The sequence below is a fragment of the Mastomys coucha genome, unplaced genomic scaffold, assembly GCF_008632895.1.
Source record: "Mastomys coucha isolate ucsf_1 unplaced genomic scaffold, UCSF_Mcou_1 pScaffold21, whole genome shotgun sequence".
Taxonomy (NCBI): Eukaryota; Metazoa; Chordata; class Mammalia; order Rodentia; family Muridae; genus Mastomys; species Mastomys coucha.
In genome coordinates this window covers 98910820-98931049 of record NW_022196904.1, presented here as the reverse complement: position 1 = coordinate 98931049, position 20230 = coordinate 98910820, and the positions used below count along the sequence as shown (strand labels likewise).

The window sequence follows — 20230 nt, the reverse complement described above, 5'->3', positions numbered from 1 at the left end:
GCACAAAGATGCTTCTGTGACAAGGACTGACATCTGTATTAGTCTGTGAGTACAGAGTTAGGTATTTAAAAGGCACTTTGATATTGCCCATTTAACAGTATTAGTAGTTTCTCCCCCAAAGCTTGTGAGTTCCTAGACCATGGGTTCTTGGTCAAATTTGCAACATTATTTAAAGGAGCTGCATTTCTTTTTCAATTTTTTTTTTTCAAGACAGGGTTTCTCTGTGTAGCCCTGGCTGTCCTGGAACTCACTCTGTAGACCAGGCTGGCCTCGAACTCAGAAATCCACCTGTCTCTGCCTCCCAAGTGCTGGGATTAAAGGTGTGTGCCACCACCTGGAACTCACTCTGTAGACCAGGCTGTCGCTGACACCTTACCCGTCCAGCGGAAATAAGGAGGCAAACACCAAGCCCTTCTCCATGTAGTTTAATCAGGAACCTTCATATTTACTTCTTCTTACTAGCTAGCTTCTTTTATATTCTTCTATATCTTCTTCTTACATCTTACTTATTACTACTTACATCTTATTAGTTACGTCTTATTAGTTACATACTTATTCCTAATTTTACATCTTACATCTGTCCTTACATCTTACTTCTATATCTACATCTTCTCTCCTATCCCATCACCAGCCCTAATTCTACATACTTACTCACTACTTCTTATATTCTCTCTCCAGCTCCCAGCCCTTGTGGGTTAAATACTTTCCCTGGTCCCAATCAGCACCAGCTATGTGGCAAAGCATAATAGGCTACAAGAAATCATGCCAGCTTGCATCATAAACTAGAGGCACACTGCTTTTCCAACTAAGGCTTGTTTATCTCAATGCTCTCTGCTCTGGCCGGAGACCAGGTGTTCAATATATATGTATAGGGTGGCAGCTGAGGCTCCCCACAGATCCCAAGAAACATTGTGGCCCTCCAGTTAAAATAGGGGCTTATGGAGGACAGGTGATTAATGGAGTTTTGACTGGTGTCTGACTCACAATAGGTCCAGTAGGTCCCCGAACACATCTTGTGGTCATTTCCCCAGTTCCAAAATGTATAATTGGGATAGATATACTCAGAAATTAGCAGAATTCTCACATTGGTTCCCTGACCTGTGAAGTGAGGCCTATTATGGTTGGAAAGGCTAAATGGAAGCCTTTAGAGTTGCCTCTGCTAAAGAAAATAGTGAATCAAAACAGTATTGTATTCTTGGGGGAAGTGCAGAAATTACTGCCACCATCTTAAAAGACTTAAAAGATGCGCTGGGGTGGTGATTCCCACCACAGCTCCCTTTAACTCTCCTATCTGGCCAGTGCAGAAGACAGATGGATCATGGAGAATGACAGTTGACTATTGAAAACTAAATCAGGTAGCAACTAAATTGTAGCTGCTGTACCAGAGTCGTTTCCTTGCTTATGCAAATTAACACATCTCCTGGTACCTGGTATGCAGCTATTGATCTGGCAAATGCCTTCTTCTCAGTACCTGTCCATAAGGACCACCAGAAGCAATTTGCTTTCAGTTGACAAGGCCAGCAATATACCTTTATAGTTTTTGCCTCGAGGATATATTAACTCTCCTGTCCTGTGTCATAACTTAGTTAGAAGGAATCTTGATCCTTTGTCTCTTCCACAAAATGGTAAATTACAACAGCCTAATCCAAGCAGGATGACAAAGGATGCAGACCCATCAGGAATGAAGGTATGGGTCCATCCTCCAGAAAAAGAGCCAAGACCTGCTGAGGTACTTGCAGAGGGTGGAGGAAATACAGAATGGGTAGTAGAGGAAGGTAATTTTAAATAACAGCTAAGGTCATGTAACCAGTTGCAGAAACGAGGATTATAAAGTAATATGAATGCTTCTGTTTTATTTTGTTAACTGCTAGATCCTTGGACTTCCATTCACAGCTGCTGCTGACCATTGTTGGGGAGTTGGGCTACAGACTGTAAGTCATCAACAAATTCCCTTACTATATACAGACTACCCATAAGTTCTGTGACTCTAGAGAACCTTGACTAATACAGGCTGACTCACAAGACAGAACCCATGTCTGATACCATTATCAGGGTCAAGAACCTATGACTAGATAAGTCAGAGGACTTGAGGAAAACAAGCTATTATTCTGCTAAATGTACATAATAGTAAGCCAACTCCTTAAGATTTATCACTACACTCTCAAACTTCATTAGAAAAGCTTGTTTTTTTTGCAGTAGATGGTAATTATCACAGAGATCCACAACTGATCACTGGGAACAGGATAAGAGGCTGCCGAGTGCTCATCACTAAATGGGGCAACTGTATCTCATCCCTTCCTCCCAAGGCTCAGGGATCATTTAGGAAGAATATGGAGGAGATTGTAAGAGCCGGAGGCAGTAGATGACCACAAGAAGATGACCAAACACAACAGGGCAATTGCAAATATGAACTCACAGTGGTTATAACAATATATGCAAAACCTGTGCAATCTCCAGCCAGACAAAACCCAAGCATGTAGGATGTAGATGCTCAGTCTCACTTTTAGCTGAGGAACTATTGGCAATTAATAAATGTTGGGAGAGAGTTGGTTTTCTTCTTCTTTTAAAATTTTTCACTATGTGTGTATGTGTGTCTGTATTCAAATATGTGAACACGAGTATAGATGCCCTTTGATGCCAGAGGCATAGGATGCTCTTAGAGCTGAGCATCCACCATCAGTCCATGAGCCACCAAATTTGGGCACTGGAAAATGAACTCAGATCCTCTATGTGCTCTTAACCACTGAGCCATCTTCTCAGCCCCAACTCAGTCTTCTTTTCCTTTTTTTTTTTTTAAAGATTTATTTATTATTATATGTAAAAACACTGTTGCTGTATTCAGACACTCCAGAAGAGGGCATTGGATCTCATTACAGATGGTTGTGAGTCACCATGTGGTTGCTGGGATTTGAACTCAGGACCTTTGGAAGAGCAATCAGTGCTCTTAACTGCTGAGCCATCTCTCTAGCCCTCTGTTTTCTTTAAGAGTCTGGCACCACAACCAGGAGTTATGTGTAGCAAAAATTGTTTATGATGGGTTATTAAAAAAAAAAGCCATGCAGTGGTGGTGTCCTTAATCTCAGTAGTCAGGGCAATGGTGAGACAGCTCAATGATTAGGAGCAGTTGACTGTTCTTCCTGGAGGTCCTGAGTTCAATTCCCAGCAACCACATGGTGGCTCACAGCCATTTATGATGAAATCTGATGCCCTCTTTATTTAATTTAGAATAAATAAATAAATCTTAGAAACACAAACAAAATGCAGTGTGGGATTCTTATGGAGTTAATTTAAAAAAAAACAAAAACAACTCCTTTAGAGATGAGTGTACCCAGAAAATTTTCCGGCTCCCTTGTTGAGAAAGGTGGCAATGGAACTGTGCAGTATCCCTTCCTACAGCGTTGCTTCCAGGAGCGCCATCCTCCGTCCCTGTAGGGACGGCACGATTACAGCTTCAGAGAGGCCTTGACTTCCAAGTTTGTTTTCCACGGGATCCCTCTTCTGGTCCATGTTCACGGGACTTACCTTGATTTGTGCTGAGTGCTTCAACCTAACATTCTAAATCTGAGTCCTGACACTACAGCTGTGTAACTGAGATGCTCATCTTATCTCTTGTGGATCAGAGTGACTGTTTTCTAGGATGGTGGCTTGTCACTGAATTCTTATGAGGAGTGTGCTTGTCAAGCACTACATGGTAGCTATTGAGATGATCACAATAGACTCCCCACTAGCTCACAGCCTTCCTGCTTTGCCCTTCCTTAGCTATAGTTATTGAAAACAATGTGGACCTGTCTCTGTTTACATCTATCATCTTCTCTTTACACCCAGCCTACTGCCCGGAAGTGTTGGCTCATCAAAGATCTAATAAACTTTAGATAACTCTCTTGGACCTTTGGGTCATTTCTGAATCCTCTTTGTATTAATTTCTCCTTCCAACTTTTGTGGCCTGCAACACTAATTGGCTCCTGGTTTTCCTAATTCTCAGATTGTTCCTTCATTATTAACATTCACACATCCAGAGAAAGCACAGCTATATCTGAGTTGGAGTTCTATTTATTTAGTTCATATTCCTAAGTGGTTTGAACCTCTATATATTTAAAATTTTAATTTATATGTTTGTCTGCTTGTCTATATGTGTAAGTGCCCAAGGAGGCCAATAGGGGGCATCAGAGACCTGGAGCTGTAGTTAACAGGTCATCAACTGCCCAATGTTGAGCTGGGAACCAGACTTAGTCCCCTTAACTGCTAAGCCATCTCTCCAGCCTGAGCCTCTCTATATTTTTGCCTTCACAAAGATGACCCCTTTGCATGGAAATCATCCAAAATTATTGCACCCTGAACCCATTCCATGCCATAAGGATGTCAGCACTCAAAACAAATAAATGCTCTTTGAAATATTTATTAGCTACATACAACTAAACAACACGAATTCTGTTTCTTCCAGGTAATTCTTTTTGAAGGCTGGAATAGCTGAGGTCTCCCAGATTCTTAGCTTAATGAAGTTTCGACAGAACATGTCATCTTTTCCTTGTAAATCTTCCTAGAGCATACACAGTTATTTCTCCTTACTCCACAGACCTTTGAACTGCATTGAAAATTAGCAACATCTGCCACAAAAACAAACAAACAAACAAAAAACAAAAACAAAAACAAAAAAAGAAGAAGAAGTTCAAAGATGTTCAGGTCAGTGCTTCTCCAAAGCTGTTGAATGCTAAATGTTGGGAGAGGGACAGTTCCAATGATGACATAATCTTTCATTTATTTATTTATTTATTTATTTATTTATTTATTTATTTATTTATTCATTTAAAATAGAAATCAACTGTTTTTAAGAAACTTCTAACATTGCTAACAGGTTTGAGTGGAAAGACCCACTCACTATGGTGCTAGTCCCAGGCTTCACTTAAGATTATCACAATATCCAAAACACTTCTAAAACCTTTGTCATGAATCCTCTTCCTCAAAGGCTTTAACTGGGTCACAAATTGCTTGTAAAGTTCACACACAGGCCAGGTGAAGGTGGCAGCGCATGCCTTTGATCACAGCACTTGGGAAGCAGAGGCAGGCAGATCTCTGAGTTGAGGGCAGTCTAGTTTACAGAGTGAGTTCCAGGACAGCCAAAAACAAGTTCACAATTAGGGGTTAAAGAGATTAAGAGCACATCCTGTTTTTGGAGAGGATGGTTCACTTCCCAACACTATGCCCACATCAGGTGTCTCATAACTGTAATTCCAGTGCCCAGATATCTCATACCCTTGCTTTCACCTCAGATCCTTCACTTATCTAGTCAGAGACTCAGGCACATTAAAACTATGTTAAAATTTTTAGTTTTGGCTGGGCAGTGGTGGCGTATGCCTTTGATCCCAGCACTTGGGAGGCAGAGGCAGTTGGATTTCTGAGTTCGAGACCAGCCTGGTCTACAGAGTGAGTTCCAGGATAGCCAGGGCTACACAGAGAAACCCTGTCTCAAAACAAAACAAAAACCAACAAAAATTTTTTTTTACTTTTAGTTTAGGGTGAGTTTGGGCTTTTTGTTTTAAAGATATAATGCATTTCTGTTATCCAGAGACCAGAAAAGTCATCCCTGAGCACTGGAGTTACAGGCAGTTGTGGGCCACCTGATATGAATGAATACTAGAATTGAACTCAGATCTTCTGTAAGTGCAGCAAGAGATCTTAACCATTGGAATATCTGATATTCCTGATAGGCAAATTCCCCCACCCCCAACCTTCTCTGTCTGTGTGTGTGTGTGTGTGTGTGTGTGTGGTATGTTTGTGCACACTTGTGTGCATGTTGCAATGAGACAACTTGAACTGTCAGAGCTGTCATCTCTTTGGTAACATTGACCATGATTTTGAAGATGGAAGTTTCTCACTAGCCTGAAGATTTCTTTTTTGTTTGTTTGTTTTTTCGAGACAGGGTTTCTCTGTGTAGCCCTGGCTGTCCTGGAACTCACTCTATAGACCAGGCTGGCCTCGAATTCAGAAATCTGCCTGCCTCTGCCTCCCAAGTGCTGGGATTAAAGGCGTATGCAACCACCGCCCGGCTGGCCTGAAGATTTCTAAGACACCTAGGCAAGCTTGGCCAGCAAGCCCCAAGAACCCATCATCATGCTTGGCTTTTTCATGAGAGTTCTAGGATTGAACTCAGGTCTTTGATCCAGCCTAGCAACTTTGTTAATTCCATAATTTCTTGACCTATGGAACAAAATATATTAAACAAAACAAAACTTAAAGCTTGAAAATTGCTCTTCCTGGGACTGTTTCAGTGGGTAAAGGCCAAGCCGAGAGACCTAAGAGCAATTTCCAGGACCCACATGATAGAGGGAGCATGCTGACTCCTGCAGGCAGCACTCCGACCTCCATGCTAGAAACATGGGTCCTTGGTTAAGAACATTTATTGCTCTTGCAGAGGGCCTGGGTTTGATTCCTAGCACTACACATGGTAGTTCACATCCACCTGTAACTTAAATTCCAGGATATCTGATACCCTCTTCTGGTTTCCACAGGAATCAAGCACGCACACAATGTAAATACATGCAATCAAAATAATCATACAAATTACTGAGTGTTTTGCACACACACATGTATGTACACTATGTGTGCACCTGGTGGCTATAGAACAGAAGAAGGCATTAGATGCCATGTTTCTGGAGTTACAGAAAATTGTGAGCTTCCATGAACCCCAGTCCTCTGCAAGAACGAAAGTACTCCTAACTGCTGAGTAATCTCTCATTAGATGTAATTTTAAAAATGATTAGTGTGCCTGTAATGATTTCTATATGCTTGGCCCAGGGAGTGGCACTGTTCAGGGGTGTGGGCTTTAATACCCTTGTCATAGGTGCCTGGGATCAAGTATTCGGCTAGCAGCCTTCAGATGAAGATGTAGAACTCTCAGCTACCCGTGTACCATGCCTACCAGGATGCTGCCATACTCCCACCCTGATGATAATGGACTGAACCTATAAGCAACCCCAATTAAATGTTGGTCATGGTGTCTGTTCACATCAAATTCCTAACTAAGACAGTGCCCATAAACACGTGACAGGTCATGCACAGGTGAAGGTCACAGAACTGTGAGCCAGTTCTCTTCTACCATGTGGATCTGAGGGATTGAAATAAGGTCACGACATTTGATTGCAAACACTATATACTGAGCTATCTTGCCAGCTCCCCAAACTATTTCTGTTAACAGATAAAAATGACTCAAGAAAAAATACCTTACTTTCAGATGGTTTAAGCTTTCTTTCTCCCTTTAAATTTTGGCCTTTTGAGGGACAGGGTTTCTTTGACTGTCCTAGAACTCTGTGTAGACCAGAATGGCCTCCTGAGTTTTGGGATTAAAGGAATGTACCACTACCCAAATAATTTTTTATTTTATTTACTTATGTGCATTGGTGTTTGACTTTATATATGTTTGTGTGAGGGTGTATGGAGTTACAGGTGTAAACTGACATGTGGGTGTGGGAATTGAACCCAGGTCCTCTGGAAGAGCCATCAGATAACTGCTGAGTTATCTCACCAGAACCTTCCATATAAAGTTTTTCTTAAATATCAAAAATAGCTGAAGAGATGGCTCAGCAATTAAGACCACTTAGTACTCTTGCAGAGGACCCATGTTCTGTTTCCAGAAGCAACATGGTATCTCACAATCACTTGTAATTTCAAGTCAGTGAAATCTGATGCCCTCTTCTGATGTCCACAGGTACCAGGTACACACATGGTATACACAAAACATAAATACAAATAAATCTTTAAAATAAAAGTATGTTGGGTTGGATGTTTAGGAGTGCTCAGCAAGGGCAAGGCCTGGGTTGTATAAATGTACACACAAGCCAGCTTCTTAACACTGTAAGCTTTTCTGTGACACAGACTAGTTATTTATATTATAACAACAAAATTATAATAAAACTTTCATGGGATCTCAAGATATACCAAGATGGACTAAAGCACATCATTAAGGTCCCATATTCCATCAAACTAGGTATTGGAGTTTCAAGGCACCCTGGACTATAAGGTGAGAACCTATCTCAAGGAACCAGCAACAAAGAGGAAGTGCACTCTGCTCTTAGCAAGTTATATATATTTATCCACATTCTGTAATGAGGAGTGAGGGGCTATAAAGTAGAAAACAGGCACCGTGAAGATTAAGACAATTAAGGTAAGCACAGAATGACTTTTAATACACCAGACAATGTTAATAAGACACAAGTCAAACAGACAAGTGCAAATGTGTTTCAGACCAAAGTTAATAGGAAAACAAGTGAGACATTTCCCCCTTTTGGAGGGCAACATCTACTAGCCAAACATTGTTAGTCAAATGGCTATTCACAGGTAAAATATATTTTGTGAAAAACTTGGGAATAGTCATTCTGGTATTTTAAACAGCTATGTACAGTATTACCAAGATCAGTTTATATACACAAATATTGAAGAGAAACTGGGCAAAAAACATTTAAAATAGGCTAACCATACAACCAAGTACAAGACTTGACAGGAAGAAGGAACATGTTTTAAAGTCAGAGGACATTATAAGAAAAATTTACAAAACCAGTAATAATTACACTACATTAATACAGCATTCAAACAGGGAGGGGGTAGGTGCACTTTTTCCAATGCACTAGCTTCAAAGTCCAAAGAAAAAGATGCAAAGCTGCTTTTCATGAAGAGCAGCTACATATTTCACATAATTGTTTTGAAAGAAAGCCTATTAACAACAATGATTGTTTAATGCTAGTTTTACAGCAAGAGGAAACTAAAATAGCAGCAAATTCACAAGGCAAGGCTTCCACAGAATGACCATCCCATGGTGCACATGATGCCTAAAGTGCTCCCAGTTGGATATACAAGTATAATTCACATAGAAAAAAAGAAACGTAAGATTGACACAGGTACATTGGAGGCTGAGTAGTACTGAGTCTCTGAGCATTTCCCTTTTTGAAGGGAGAGGATGTTCGCAGTAAAGCCCTGGAGTCCTTTCTACAGGTCATAACAAGGAAAGACACCTTTCCTCACACTGCAATAGTGAATGATAAGCAGCACACCACCACAGTGGCGCACCCCACAAAGGGTGCTGGAACATCCAACAGTGACTGATATCCTACATGAAACAGACGGGAAGATGAGACAAAAGCCTGACAGAGCCAAGACAGCTCTCAACTGTAATTCACAAGTCATAAAAGGCTAGGAAAACTACTGATACCAATGGGAAAAGTAATCACAAAGTGGATTCTAGCAGTGATTTCAACCTAGCTTCCTCTTGTCACAGTTTTTTTTCCTTTGAGGTGGGAAGGGCTGGGGAATGTGAGCAGTTCAGTATATAGTAAGGCTGACAGAGCGGTTCATTTTCTTTCCAATAAGTCGAGAAGTTCTATTACTCTGGGTGGTGGATCTAGTGGCCATCCGATCTGTGAAGAGCGCCCGTTCCTCTGCTGCAACTTTGGCTGCCATTTGGGCTTTCTTGAGTTCTCTACAAAAAGAGGAAGCAAGACTTTAATTTACCTAATGCATTAATTCTATGGAAAGAGTCTAAGAGACCAAATACAAACTGAACTAGTTTTAAGTCAATTTGACACAAACTATAGTCATCAGAGAGAGGGAGCCAAAATTGAGAAAATGCCTCTACAAGGTCAGGCTGTAGGCAAACCTGTTTCTTAACTAGTGACTGGAGCGGAAAGGGCCAATCCATTGCAGGCAATGGTTCTGGGATGCATTATAAGGGTATATAACACACCCAGGGCTGGTGAAAAGATTGATCAGTGAGAATACGTGCCACAAAGCCTGACAACCTGAGTTTGATGGCAAGAATTCATACCGTAAGATCAAAAAACATGTGCACATATACCCAAAAAATAAATGAAATATAATTTGAAAAGATAAACAAAACAGGAATGAGAAGATAGCTTAGTAGGTAAGGTGCTTGCTATAAAAGTATGAGGACCCCCAGCACCCACCCAGAAAGCAGGGTGGGGTTGAGGATTTAGCTCAGTAGTAGAGCCATAGATACGGTTTTCAGCAATGAGGTGAGATGCAGTGTGAGTGTGGCAGCACATGCCTGTAATCTTAGAGTTAGGAAGCAGACAGGAAATGCTGAGGGCTTGCCCAGACAGCCAACCTAGCTGAATTGGCAAGCTCAAGGCTCAGTGAGAGACCCTATCTAGAAAACTGATGTCGTGGTGCACACACTTGATCACAGAGCTAGAGGCAGGCAGATCTCTGAGGCAAGCCTGGTCTACACAGAGAATCCTTGTCTTAAATAGGAAGGGTAAGGTGGAGAGAGGAAGACATCTGATATTCACCCTCAGTTCCTGTAGAGATGCATACACATATGCATACCAATCATACAAATAAAATTTTTTTGATGAACGTTATCTTTGCAACCAGCTCTCTTAAAATCTGAGCATCAACCAGAAAGGCAGAGTAAAAAATATAAATTAATTATTAAAAACCCTCCTTACTTCTGCAAAAGAGAATTTTTGAATTTTTCAGCATTCAATTCTATTCGTAACTGCTCTGCGCTCTTTCTAGATGCAGACAACAACACTGAATGCTTCACCAGCACCATTGCTGAAGGCCTTCTCTCTGGATCAGGATGAATCATAACCTAAAAAACAAAAGCAAAATAGTGGTTAGAAACTACTACTTACAGCCACATGTGATGGTGCACACCTTTAATCCCAGCACTCTGGAGGCAGAGGTCAGTCTGGTCTTCAGAGCCAAGTTCCCAAAATAGGCAGAGCTACATAGAGAACCTGTCTCAAAAAAAGAAAAAACAGGGGCTGGAAAGATGGCTCAGTGGTTAAGAGCACTGACTGCTCTTTCAGAGGTGATGGGTTCAATTCCCAGCAATCACATGGTGGCTCACAACCACCCATAACAAGATCTGACATCCTCTTCTGGAGTGTCTGAAGACAGCTACAGTATACTTACATACATAAAATAAATAAATAAATCTTAAAAAGAAAAAGGAAAAAACAGAAACATAAACAGACAAAAAACCTACTTAGTAAAATACTGAGGTGTTAATAAAGCACTTCATGCTGGGCAGTGTGGTGGCGCATGCCTTTGATCCCAGCACTTGGGAGGCAGAGGCAGGGAGGGGGATTTCTGAGTTCCAGGACAGCCTGGTCTACAGAGTGAGTTCCAGGACAGCCAGGGCTACACAGAGAAACCCTGTCTCAAAAAACCAAAAGAAAGAGAGAAAGAGAGAGAGAGAGCGAGCGCACAAGAGCAAGCACTTCATATGTATAACACTCACTTTGAGCAACTCTGTCAACTCCTGGGAAAGCACTTGTGGAATCCGAGGTAATCGACCCTGCCGAATTTCATGCCACTGGTCTCCATTTCTGGGAAGGGGTTCAGCACCAGCAGCACATACGACTGTGAGAGCAAGAGCAAAAATATCTGCTTTCGGTAGATGGCTATAGTTCTGTAAGATTTAAAAGAAAAAAAAATTAAGGTAATAGCCCAAATAACAGATTGCACACTGATGATGGTCCCTGTTTAAAAAAAAAAAAAAAAAAAAAAAACACTTTTGAATGCCACATTTAAGCATCTATTCAGAAAATAAGCTGCTAAATCTAGGAAGATGAAGAAACTACAAATAATATACAGTGGGAGGGGTTAAGTATAGACTTATAATGTCCTTTTGAGTAAAATATTTTTTAGTTCTGCCTGCAATGTGGAGAGCTCTTGGTGCCCCTTCAAGGATATTGGCAAGAATTTGACATTGGGCTAGGATAAGGAAGTAAAACCCGACATCCTGATCATTTTGACAAGTCCCTGAGTACCATGGGACCTTTGTTTATGTCTTGTTGACTACTTTGACCTAGAAATGACCTTATTCTTTGCATGTACCTAGAATGGTATAAAAGCAGACCGAAAAAAAGGTAAACCCACCTTAACCCTTGCTGGGTTCATATTATAATGTTGTCTAATTGTCTCTTCTTTCTTTAATCCTCCCTCTCTCGAGAACCAGATGATTGACTGAGTTGACTTGGTCACTGCCAAATTCATGATGTCTTCATTTTTTTAAAAAAGACATTTATTATTATATGTAAGTACACTGTAGCTGTCTTCAGACACTCCAGAAGAGGGCGTCAGATTTTGTTACGGATAGTTGTGAGCCATGTGGTTGTTGGAATTTGAACTCAGGGCCTTTGGAAGAGCAATCAGTGATCTTAATCACTGAGCCATCTCTCCAGCCGATGTCCTCATTTTTAATAGTGAACATTATTCCATTGTGTAAATAAACCACATTTTCTGTATCCATTCTTTGGTTGAGGAATATCTGGGTTGTTAGCAGTTTCTGGCTATTATAGATAAGGCTACTATGAACATAGTGGAGTGCTATGAACACATATCTTTGTGGTATTGTGGGGTCATACTATAATGCTGTCTAATTGTCTCTTCTTTAGGGTATTTGCCCAGGAGTGGGCAATACTATTTCCAGTTTTCTCAGGATCACCAGAGTTATTTCCAGAGTTATTGCACCAGTATGGAATTGGGTTATTTCATTTTTAGAGTCTAAACTTCTTGAGTACTTTGTATATTTTGGATATTAGCCCTCTATCAGATTAGTAGGGTTAGTGGGTTTTTTTTGTTTGTTTGTTTGTTTTTTTGAGACAGGGTTTCTCTGTATAGCCCTGGCTGTACTCAAACTCAGAAATCTGCCTGCCTCTGCCTCCCAAGTGCTAGGATTAAAGGCGTGCACCACCACCACCGGGCTCAGGGTTAGTGTCTAAGTGTTTTACTGCTGTGAAGAGATAATCATGACCAAGGTAACTTGTAGCCATTTAATTAGGGCTAGCTTATAGGTTCAGAAGTTCAGTCCATTTTTATCAAGATGGGGAGCAGGCATGGTACAGGCAGAAAGTTCTACATCTTCATCTGAAGGCTGCTAGAAGGAAACTGACTATCTCGTGGTTAGGAGGAGAGTCTTAAAGCCAAAACCCTCAGTGACACACTTCCTTCAATAAGGCCACACCTCTAAATAGTGTCACTCCCTGGGCCAACCATATTCAAACTACTACATTCTACTCCTTGGCCCTCATAGGCATGTTCAAACACATAAGTCTATGGGGGCCTTACCTATCCACAGCATAATTAAAAAACAAAACAAAACAAACAAAAAAAACCATTTAGACCAACTTCCAAAGTTCCCATAATCTATAGTAGTCAACAATGTTAAAAGTCCAAAGTTCAGAGTAAAACAGGAAACCAACTAGGCAAACTCCAAACTCTGCATTGTCATGTCTGATGTCAAAGTGGTCTTCACATCGCTCCTTTCTCATCTTTGTTAACTGCAATAAACTTCTTTCTCCTGAGCTGGTTCTATTTCCTCTTAGCAGCTTTCTTCAGCAGGTATTGGACAACTACTCTGGCATCTTGAACATTCTGCAGTCTCTAAGACAACTTCAACATTAAAACTTCTTGTTCCAATGTCTGGGATTCACATATGATCTTCTGGGCTCCACCAAAAGGCTTACATCACTTCTCTAGCTTTGCCCTCTGTAGCACTTTAGGCTCTGGTTGACTCCACTCCACTGTTGCTGTTCTTGGTGACCATCCCATGGTTCTGACATCTCCAATACACTGGAGTCTTCCACTGCAACTAGTCTTCACCAATAGCTTCTCATAGGCTCTCTTTATGGTGCCCAGCCTCAAATCCTTTGCATGAACTCTTCAGTCCTGGGCCATCAACTGCAACTGAGACTGCACCTTCACCAATGGCCTTCCATGGCCTCTCACTGTGCTGCTCTTCATGACCCCTTCATGCCTTCAAAACCAGTACATTACTAGGTAGTTCTTATACATTACCAAGTACAGATGCAGCATGAGGTACAACTTTGGCTATCTCTGGAAAGAGCTTGGTTTTTTTTGTTTTGTTTTGTTTTTGTTTTTTGAGAGAGTTTCTCTGTGTAGCCCTGTCTGTCCTGTAACTCAGAAATCTGCCTGTCTCTGCCTCCCAAGTGCTGATTAAAGGCGTGTCACCACTGCTCAGCTGGAACACAGCTTCTTAGTGCTCTCAGAAAACACTTCCCGAAGATTTCACCTCAGTGATGCTGGACTCTGACACCGACAATTTCTTAGCTCCAGCTAACCAGCATCAATTGTCCTAGTTGTCCCTTCTATTTTTCACTCTAAAGCTAGAGTCACATGGCCAAAGCTGCTGTGATCTGATGCTTGCTGGGGATAGAATATGCACCCCCCCCACACACCCTTATTCTATTTCTAGCTTTCTGTAGATACTTACAGCCAACCATTAGACTGAGGGTGGGAATCCCCTATATAAGAATTAGAGGAAGGATTGAAGGAGCTGAAGGGGATGGCAAACCCATAGGAAGAACAACAGTATTAACTAACCCAGACACCTCAGAGCTTCCAGAGACTAAGCCACAAACTAAAGAGCATCCTAGGCATATATATGTAGCAGAAGACTGCCTTTTCTAGCCTCAGTGGAAGATGATGCGCCTAATCCTGTAGAAACTTGATGCCCCAGAGAAGGGGAATACTTGGTAGGGACTTGGGGGGTGGGGTTGTAAGAGAGCACCCTCTCAGAAGCAAAAAAGAGGGGGGGATGGGGTGAAGAACTTGAGAGAGGGAACTGGGAATGGAGGAACATTTAGAAAATGTAAATAAAATAATTTAATAATAAAAAACATCTATAGCCAGGTGGTGGTGGCGCATGCCTTTAATCCCAGCACTTGGGAGACAGAGGCAGGTGGATTTCTGAGTTCGAGGTCAGCCTGGTCTACAGAGTGAGTTCCAGGACAGCCAGGGCTACACAGAGAAACCCTGTCTCAAAAAACCAAAAAAGAAAAAAAGAAAAGAAAAAAAACCAGATCTACAAACAGATGCTGCTTTATCAGTTGCCCATGATATATTCAGAAGCAAGTCTCAAGCCTTTGGGGATGCATATGCAAACAATGTACTTGCAGAAATGCAAACTTCACACATGCATATATTCAATAAGGCAGACCAATGTGCATGGAGAGAAGAGCAAGGAGGCTACGTTAAATTTTGTGACACAAGCCATAATTTACCTTTCATTTCAATGTTCTCTATGTATACATAATCATTTTCATAGAAAAACTTCTGGGACTAAAAACTCTAGGTCAATGGAAATGTGATTTTTTTTTTTTTTAAAGATTTACTTCTTTTTATGTGCATTGGTGTTCTGTGCCAGGGTGCCAGATCCTCCGGAACACATAAGACTCCCTCCTAGATAGGTTTAGACTTTTTACTTTTAGTCTACTGGTTACTTAATTTTCAACATATTAGAATAGTCTTCTGTCAACTGATATGAAGCAAATACTATAATCCAAGGAAGAAGAAATTACCTCTTGTAAAACTTCATTTGCTAGAAAACGACTATCACCTTCTTCAACTTGAGGACTAGAGATTCTTGTTACATGCCCAAGATCACCTAGAGGTATTAGAAAAGTACAGTAGTTCAGTTACAACTTATCTAACATGCAAAGCCCTGGCTTGGTATCTATAACCATATAAACCAACCATGGTGGAGGCAGGGGAATTCTCAGCTTTTGGGGCTACACAACAAGCTCAAGGAAGCAAACCTGGGATACATGTATACCTAGGATACACGAAATCCTGTCTCAAAGTATATAAACAGGGGCTGGAGAGATGATGGCTCACAGACAAGAACACTTGATGCTCTTGCTAAGGACCAAAGTTCCGTTCCCAGTACCCACACAGTAGCTCACAACTACTTGTTACTGAGTTCCTGGGGATCTGATGCTTCTCCTGGCCTCTTTGGGCACCAAGTATCCAGTGGTGCACTTATATGAGGCTAACACTCAAAAAGGTATTATGGAAATGTCTCAGTGAATAAAATGCTTGCCTCACAAGAGTAAGGACCAGAGTTCATATCCCCAGAACCTATGTAAAAACCAATACAGGAACACATGTCTGCAAACCCAGAATAACGTCAAGATGGTAGCTAGAGACAGAAAAATCCCAGGGGATCACAGACCACCTACTCTGGTATCCAAAGCAGTACACAACAAACAGAAGACCCCACCTTGGAACAAGGAGGAATGAGAACTAACACTCAAGCCTGTCTTCTAACATCCACACGTGCTATCGCACAGTCTTTCCCACCACACCCACACTACACCTATGCATACACCCAACCCCTAGCCACCCCCTTCTTAATTTTAACAGTTATCCTAATAGTTAAACAAAATAGTTTTACCTATTTTAAACATAACTTTGTTGGATATCCAGTCATCTTCATCTCCTTCCTCAGAGACAGCATTTGGGATTGAGGTTCGAGATATAAAAATATTACCTGTTGAAAAAAAATAACTATATATAACAAACAAGGCTGAAGTGGAAACTTCTACTTCTTTGGAAAGTGAGTTATGTCAAATGATGTTTTGCTTGGGCACACAAGTGAAAGGATCTTGCTAAAGCAAACATGTAGAAATACCTGTTATGGAGTATAAATATGACCAGGAGTATAAATATGGCAGTGGGAGATAACACTGGTGTATTGGTTCGCCTTACACAGAGTTGTTGAGCTCAACTTGTGAGTAACACTGCCATTGAGAGAAACTCACCAAGAACTGCTTGTGCAGTTCCTGGGGTAGCTTGCTGCTTCTGTGGCCTTGCCTTAGGCCAGCTGACATTCATGCCTGGTATCTGCCTGCTGAAAAGACTGGACTGTAGCTGCTAGTTCATGCCTGGGGTCTGCCTGACTAGAGGACTTGTTTGCAGCTGCTGAGTCATATTTAGTGTTTGCTATGGGACTGAATTGCTGAAAAAGAAGATCAAGCTTGCCTCCCAAAGAACTATTGTTATACAGGTCAACTTCCCCCATATCCTAATGACTTTTTTCTTCCACTATTTTTTCTTAAAAAAGATGTATTTTATATATGTGAATACATTGTTGTTGTCTTCAGACACACCAGAAAAGGGCATCAGATCCCATTACAGATGGTTGTGAGCCACCATCTATTTGCTGAGAATTGAACTTTCGAAGAGCCAGTCAATGCTCTTAACCACTGAGCCATCTCTCCAGCTCCTCTTCTACTACCTCTGCTAGGTGGTGGGCTAGAGGAGAGGCTGAACCCTTCTTAAAAGCAGGTTGCAAAAAATTTATGCCTACACAAGGCCAAATATAAAAATCATCCATACCGCTGGGCAGTGGTAGTGCACACCTTTAATCCCAGCACTTGGGAGGCAGAGACAGGCAGATTTCTGGGTTCGAGACCAGCCTGGTCTGTAGAGTGAGTTCCAGAACAGCTAGGGCTACAAAGAGAAACCCTGTCTTGAAAAAACAAACAAAACAAAAAATCCATACATATGTAAAATAAATAAATCTTTTTTTAAAAAAAGAGGGGGGGGATAGAGTCTGGAGAGATGGCTAAGAGCACTGACTGCTTTTCTGAAAGTCATGAATTCAACTCCTGACAACCACATGGTGGCTCACAACCATCTGTAATAGAATCTAATGCCCTCGTCTGGTGTGTCTGATGACAACAATGTACTCACATATATAATATAAATAAATAAATCTTTTTAAAAAAGTCATCCAGGGGGCTAGAGAGATGGCTCAGCGATTAGGAGCTCTGATTGCTCTTCCAAAGGTCCTGAGTTCAAATCCCAGCAACCACACGGTGGCTCACAACCACCTGTAATGAGATCCGATGCCCTCTTTTGGTATGTCTGAAGACAACTACAGTGTACTTACATATAGTAATATATAAATCTTTAAAAAAATAAAAAAGTCATCCATAAAGCTGGTAAGATGACTCTAAAAGTAAAGGCATTTGCTGCCAAGCCTGACAATCTTGAGTTTAATCCCCAAAATCTACATGATGAAAGGAGAATACCAACTATTGCCAGGTTGTAAAAGATTATTGACATGCCGAGTGGTGGTGGCAGCACAACCTTTAATTCTAGCACTTGGAAGACAGAAGAAGCAGACCTCTGAGTTCGAGGCCAGTCTGGTCTATACAGAGTGAGTTCCAGGACTCAGAGAAACCCTGTCTCAAAAAAACCAAACCAAAACAAAAAAACCTCAAAACAAAACAACAACAAAATCCATAAAGTCTTAAAAACTGCAGACTATTACATTCTATACCAATCTTAATGAGAATAACAACTTCAAGGGGTAAAGACCAGGCTGTATGCCCTGGGAATGCTTTTTTGTTTTGTTTTCAGGACAGAGTTTCTCTTTGTTGTTGCAAGGTATTTGATCACACTGTGAACCCTGTCTTAAAGACAAAACAAACAAACCAAAAAACCCCTGACTTCTAGTTGTGATGTGGCTCAGCCCTTAGCATGCACCTTTAATTGGAATATAGGCATGCCCTTACCAAACAATGAAGGTAAAGTTACTTTGTAGAAGGAAGCACCCATGTTTGAAAGTAATGTCTAACTGAGTGGCAGATAAAGTGACAAATCAGAGAAAGATTGGACAAAACAGGATATGCCCAACTCTCCAAAGAGAAAAGGGAAGCTATTTAAGAGAGTATTGCAGAAAAGAACAAGAGAAAACAATTTTACTGGGACAGTCTTACAGAGACAGGTTGCAGAAAAAGAACAAGCTAGACACAGGTGAAGACAGAACGAGCCAGAGAATGAATGAGAAGACAGAAGATTAGAACATATTGCCAAAGTTAGTATGAGGCCAAGTACAGCAATTCAGGCCAAGAGAGAGGCACCAGCTTCAATCAGTCAGTTTGGAGAGGATTTTGAGCCAGAACAGTTGACTTGAACCAACTAGCCAAAGATAAAAAAAAAGAACTAATTAGGAAAGGGTGAGCTTACTCAGCATCAAGTCTCAGAGGCGAAAAACACTCTAGGCCTAGATAAGATTGTACAGAGGCTAGAAGCTTCCAGGACTAGGCCTAGGATAGCAGACAGAAGCAGTAAGCCTCAGAAACAAAAATTACATCAGGAAAATAAAAGTTACTTTTGCAGGCTGTACTGGAACTTTCTTTGTTGCTTTGTAGACCAGGCAGACCTCATATTCACAGATCCACCTGCTTCTGCCTCCTGAGTGCTAGAATTGAGAGTGTACCACCATACCCAGGTAATTAATTCGTTAGCTTTGTTGTTGTGTTGGTGGTTGGTTTTTGTTTTCAAATAAGAAAAGCACCTTGACTGCTAGAATTAGTTTGAATTCATTAACCCTTCTAACTTTAGGAAGCATATGGAAAGCAGAAGGTAAAAATACAAGAAAGCAACCAGTTATCTGTAGGATTAAGCCTACCATTTTTAAGAAGTAGGAGCCTGGGACTGGTGGCACATGCCTTTAATCCCAGCACTTGGGAGGCAGAGGCAGGCGGATTTCTGAGTTCGAGGCCAGCATAGTCTACAGAGTGAGTTCCAGGACTATACAGAGAAACCCTGTCTCGAAAAACCCAAAAAAAAAAAAAAAAAAAGAGTACTGGCTGTTCTTCCAGAGGACCAGAGTTCAATTCCCAGCACCCACATGGCAGCTCACACCTGCCTGTAACTCCAGTTTCAGGGCTTATAACATGTTTACACAGCCATATATATATAGGCAAAACAACCAAAGAACATAAAATATTAAAGAAAAGAAAAAGTAGCAAGATAAAATTAAAAAAAAAATCTGAAAAGGGTAATGATATAACCAGATGTACAGCATGGTCCTGAAACAGATACCAATGTAAACAGATAAACTATGAAAGACTTGGGCCAGTGTCAGGGTGCTCTAATACTCCCATCATAAAACACTAGCAAGTAATCAATAAAAAGTAGTAAGACTTTTTGCATTGTTACAGTGAAATAGTTATTTCCTATATCCAGGTCCCAAACAACACAGCCAAAGCACCTGTAATACTTACTAGGTTTTATATCCATGTGAACCAAAGACATTGAATGTATGTATCTCAAGCCCCGGCCAACTTGCAAAAGGAGATCCTTCAGCTCTACTTCAGTAAAGTAGCTCATGACTCTGTAGTTCTCACTTATAGCATCAGCTAAACTCCCACCTGATAGAGACAGCAAAATTAACATTTTATTTTCTCTTCTCTCTATCCTGAACAACTGCAATTCTGCACCCAGAAAATGATATTACAATTTCTCAGTTCAACTTTCTTGGGATATCAACTTTTATTTAATTGTTTTAGTATGAAATATATTTGCAATTATAGAAAATACAACTTAAAGCTGGGCAGTGGTGGCACACACCTTTAATCCCAGCACTTGGGAGACAGAGGCAGGTGGATTTCTGAGT

The 20230-nt window shown here is 41.0% G+C and overlaps 1 protein-coding gene across 2 annotated transcripts in view; it reads right to left on the bottom strand.

Moving 5' to 3' along the window:
• Positions 1 to 4380: 4380 nt before the first annotated feature.
• Positions 4381 to 20230, bottom strand: part of Wee1 (WEE1 G2 checkpoint kinase) — a 25562-nt gene continuing 9712 nt past the window's right edge. The window contains exons 6-12 of one of the 2 annotated variants that reach the window (XM_031387844.1): positions 19839 to 19985; positions 16214 to 16309; positions 15339 to 15424; positions 11255 to 11425; positions 10455 to 10600; positions 9375 to 9466; positions 4381 to 4604 (exon numbers count right to left, since the gene is read on the bottom strand). In XM_031387844.1, coding sequence (XP_031243704.1) covers positions 4486 to 4604; positions 9375 to 9466; positions 10455 to 10600; positions 11255 to 11425; positions 15339 to 15424; positions 16214 to 16309; positions 19839 to 19985 — 857 coding nt within the window. In that variant the 3' untranslated portion in view covers positions 4381 to 4485. Of the gene's footprint in view, positions 4605 to 8069; positions 9467 to 10454; positions 10601 to 11254; positions 11426 to 15338; positions 15425 to 16213; positions 16310 to 19838; positions 19986 to 20230 lie in introns of those variants that run through there. The other variant, XM_031387845.1, reaches the window with a different exon arrangement.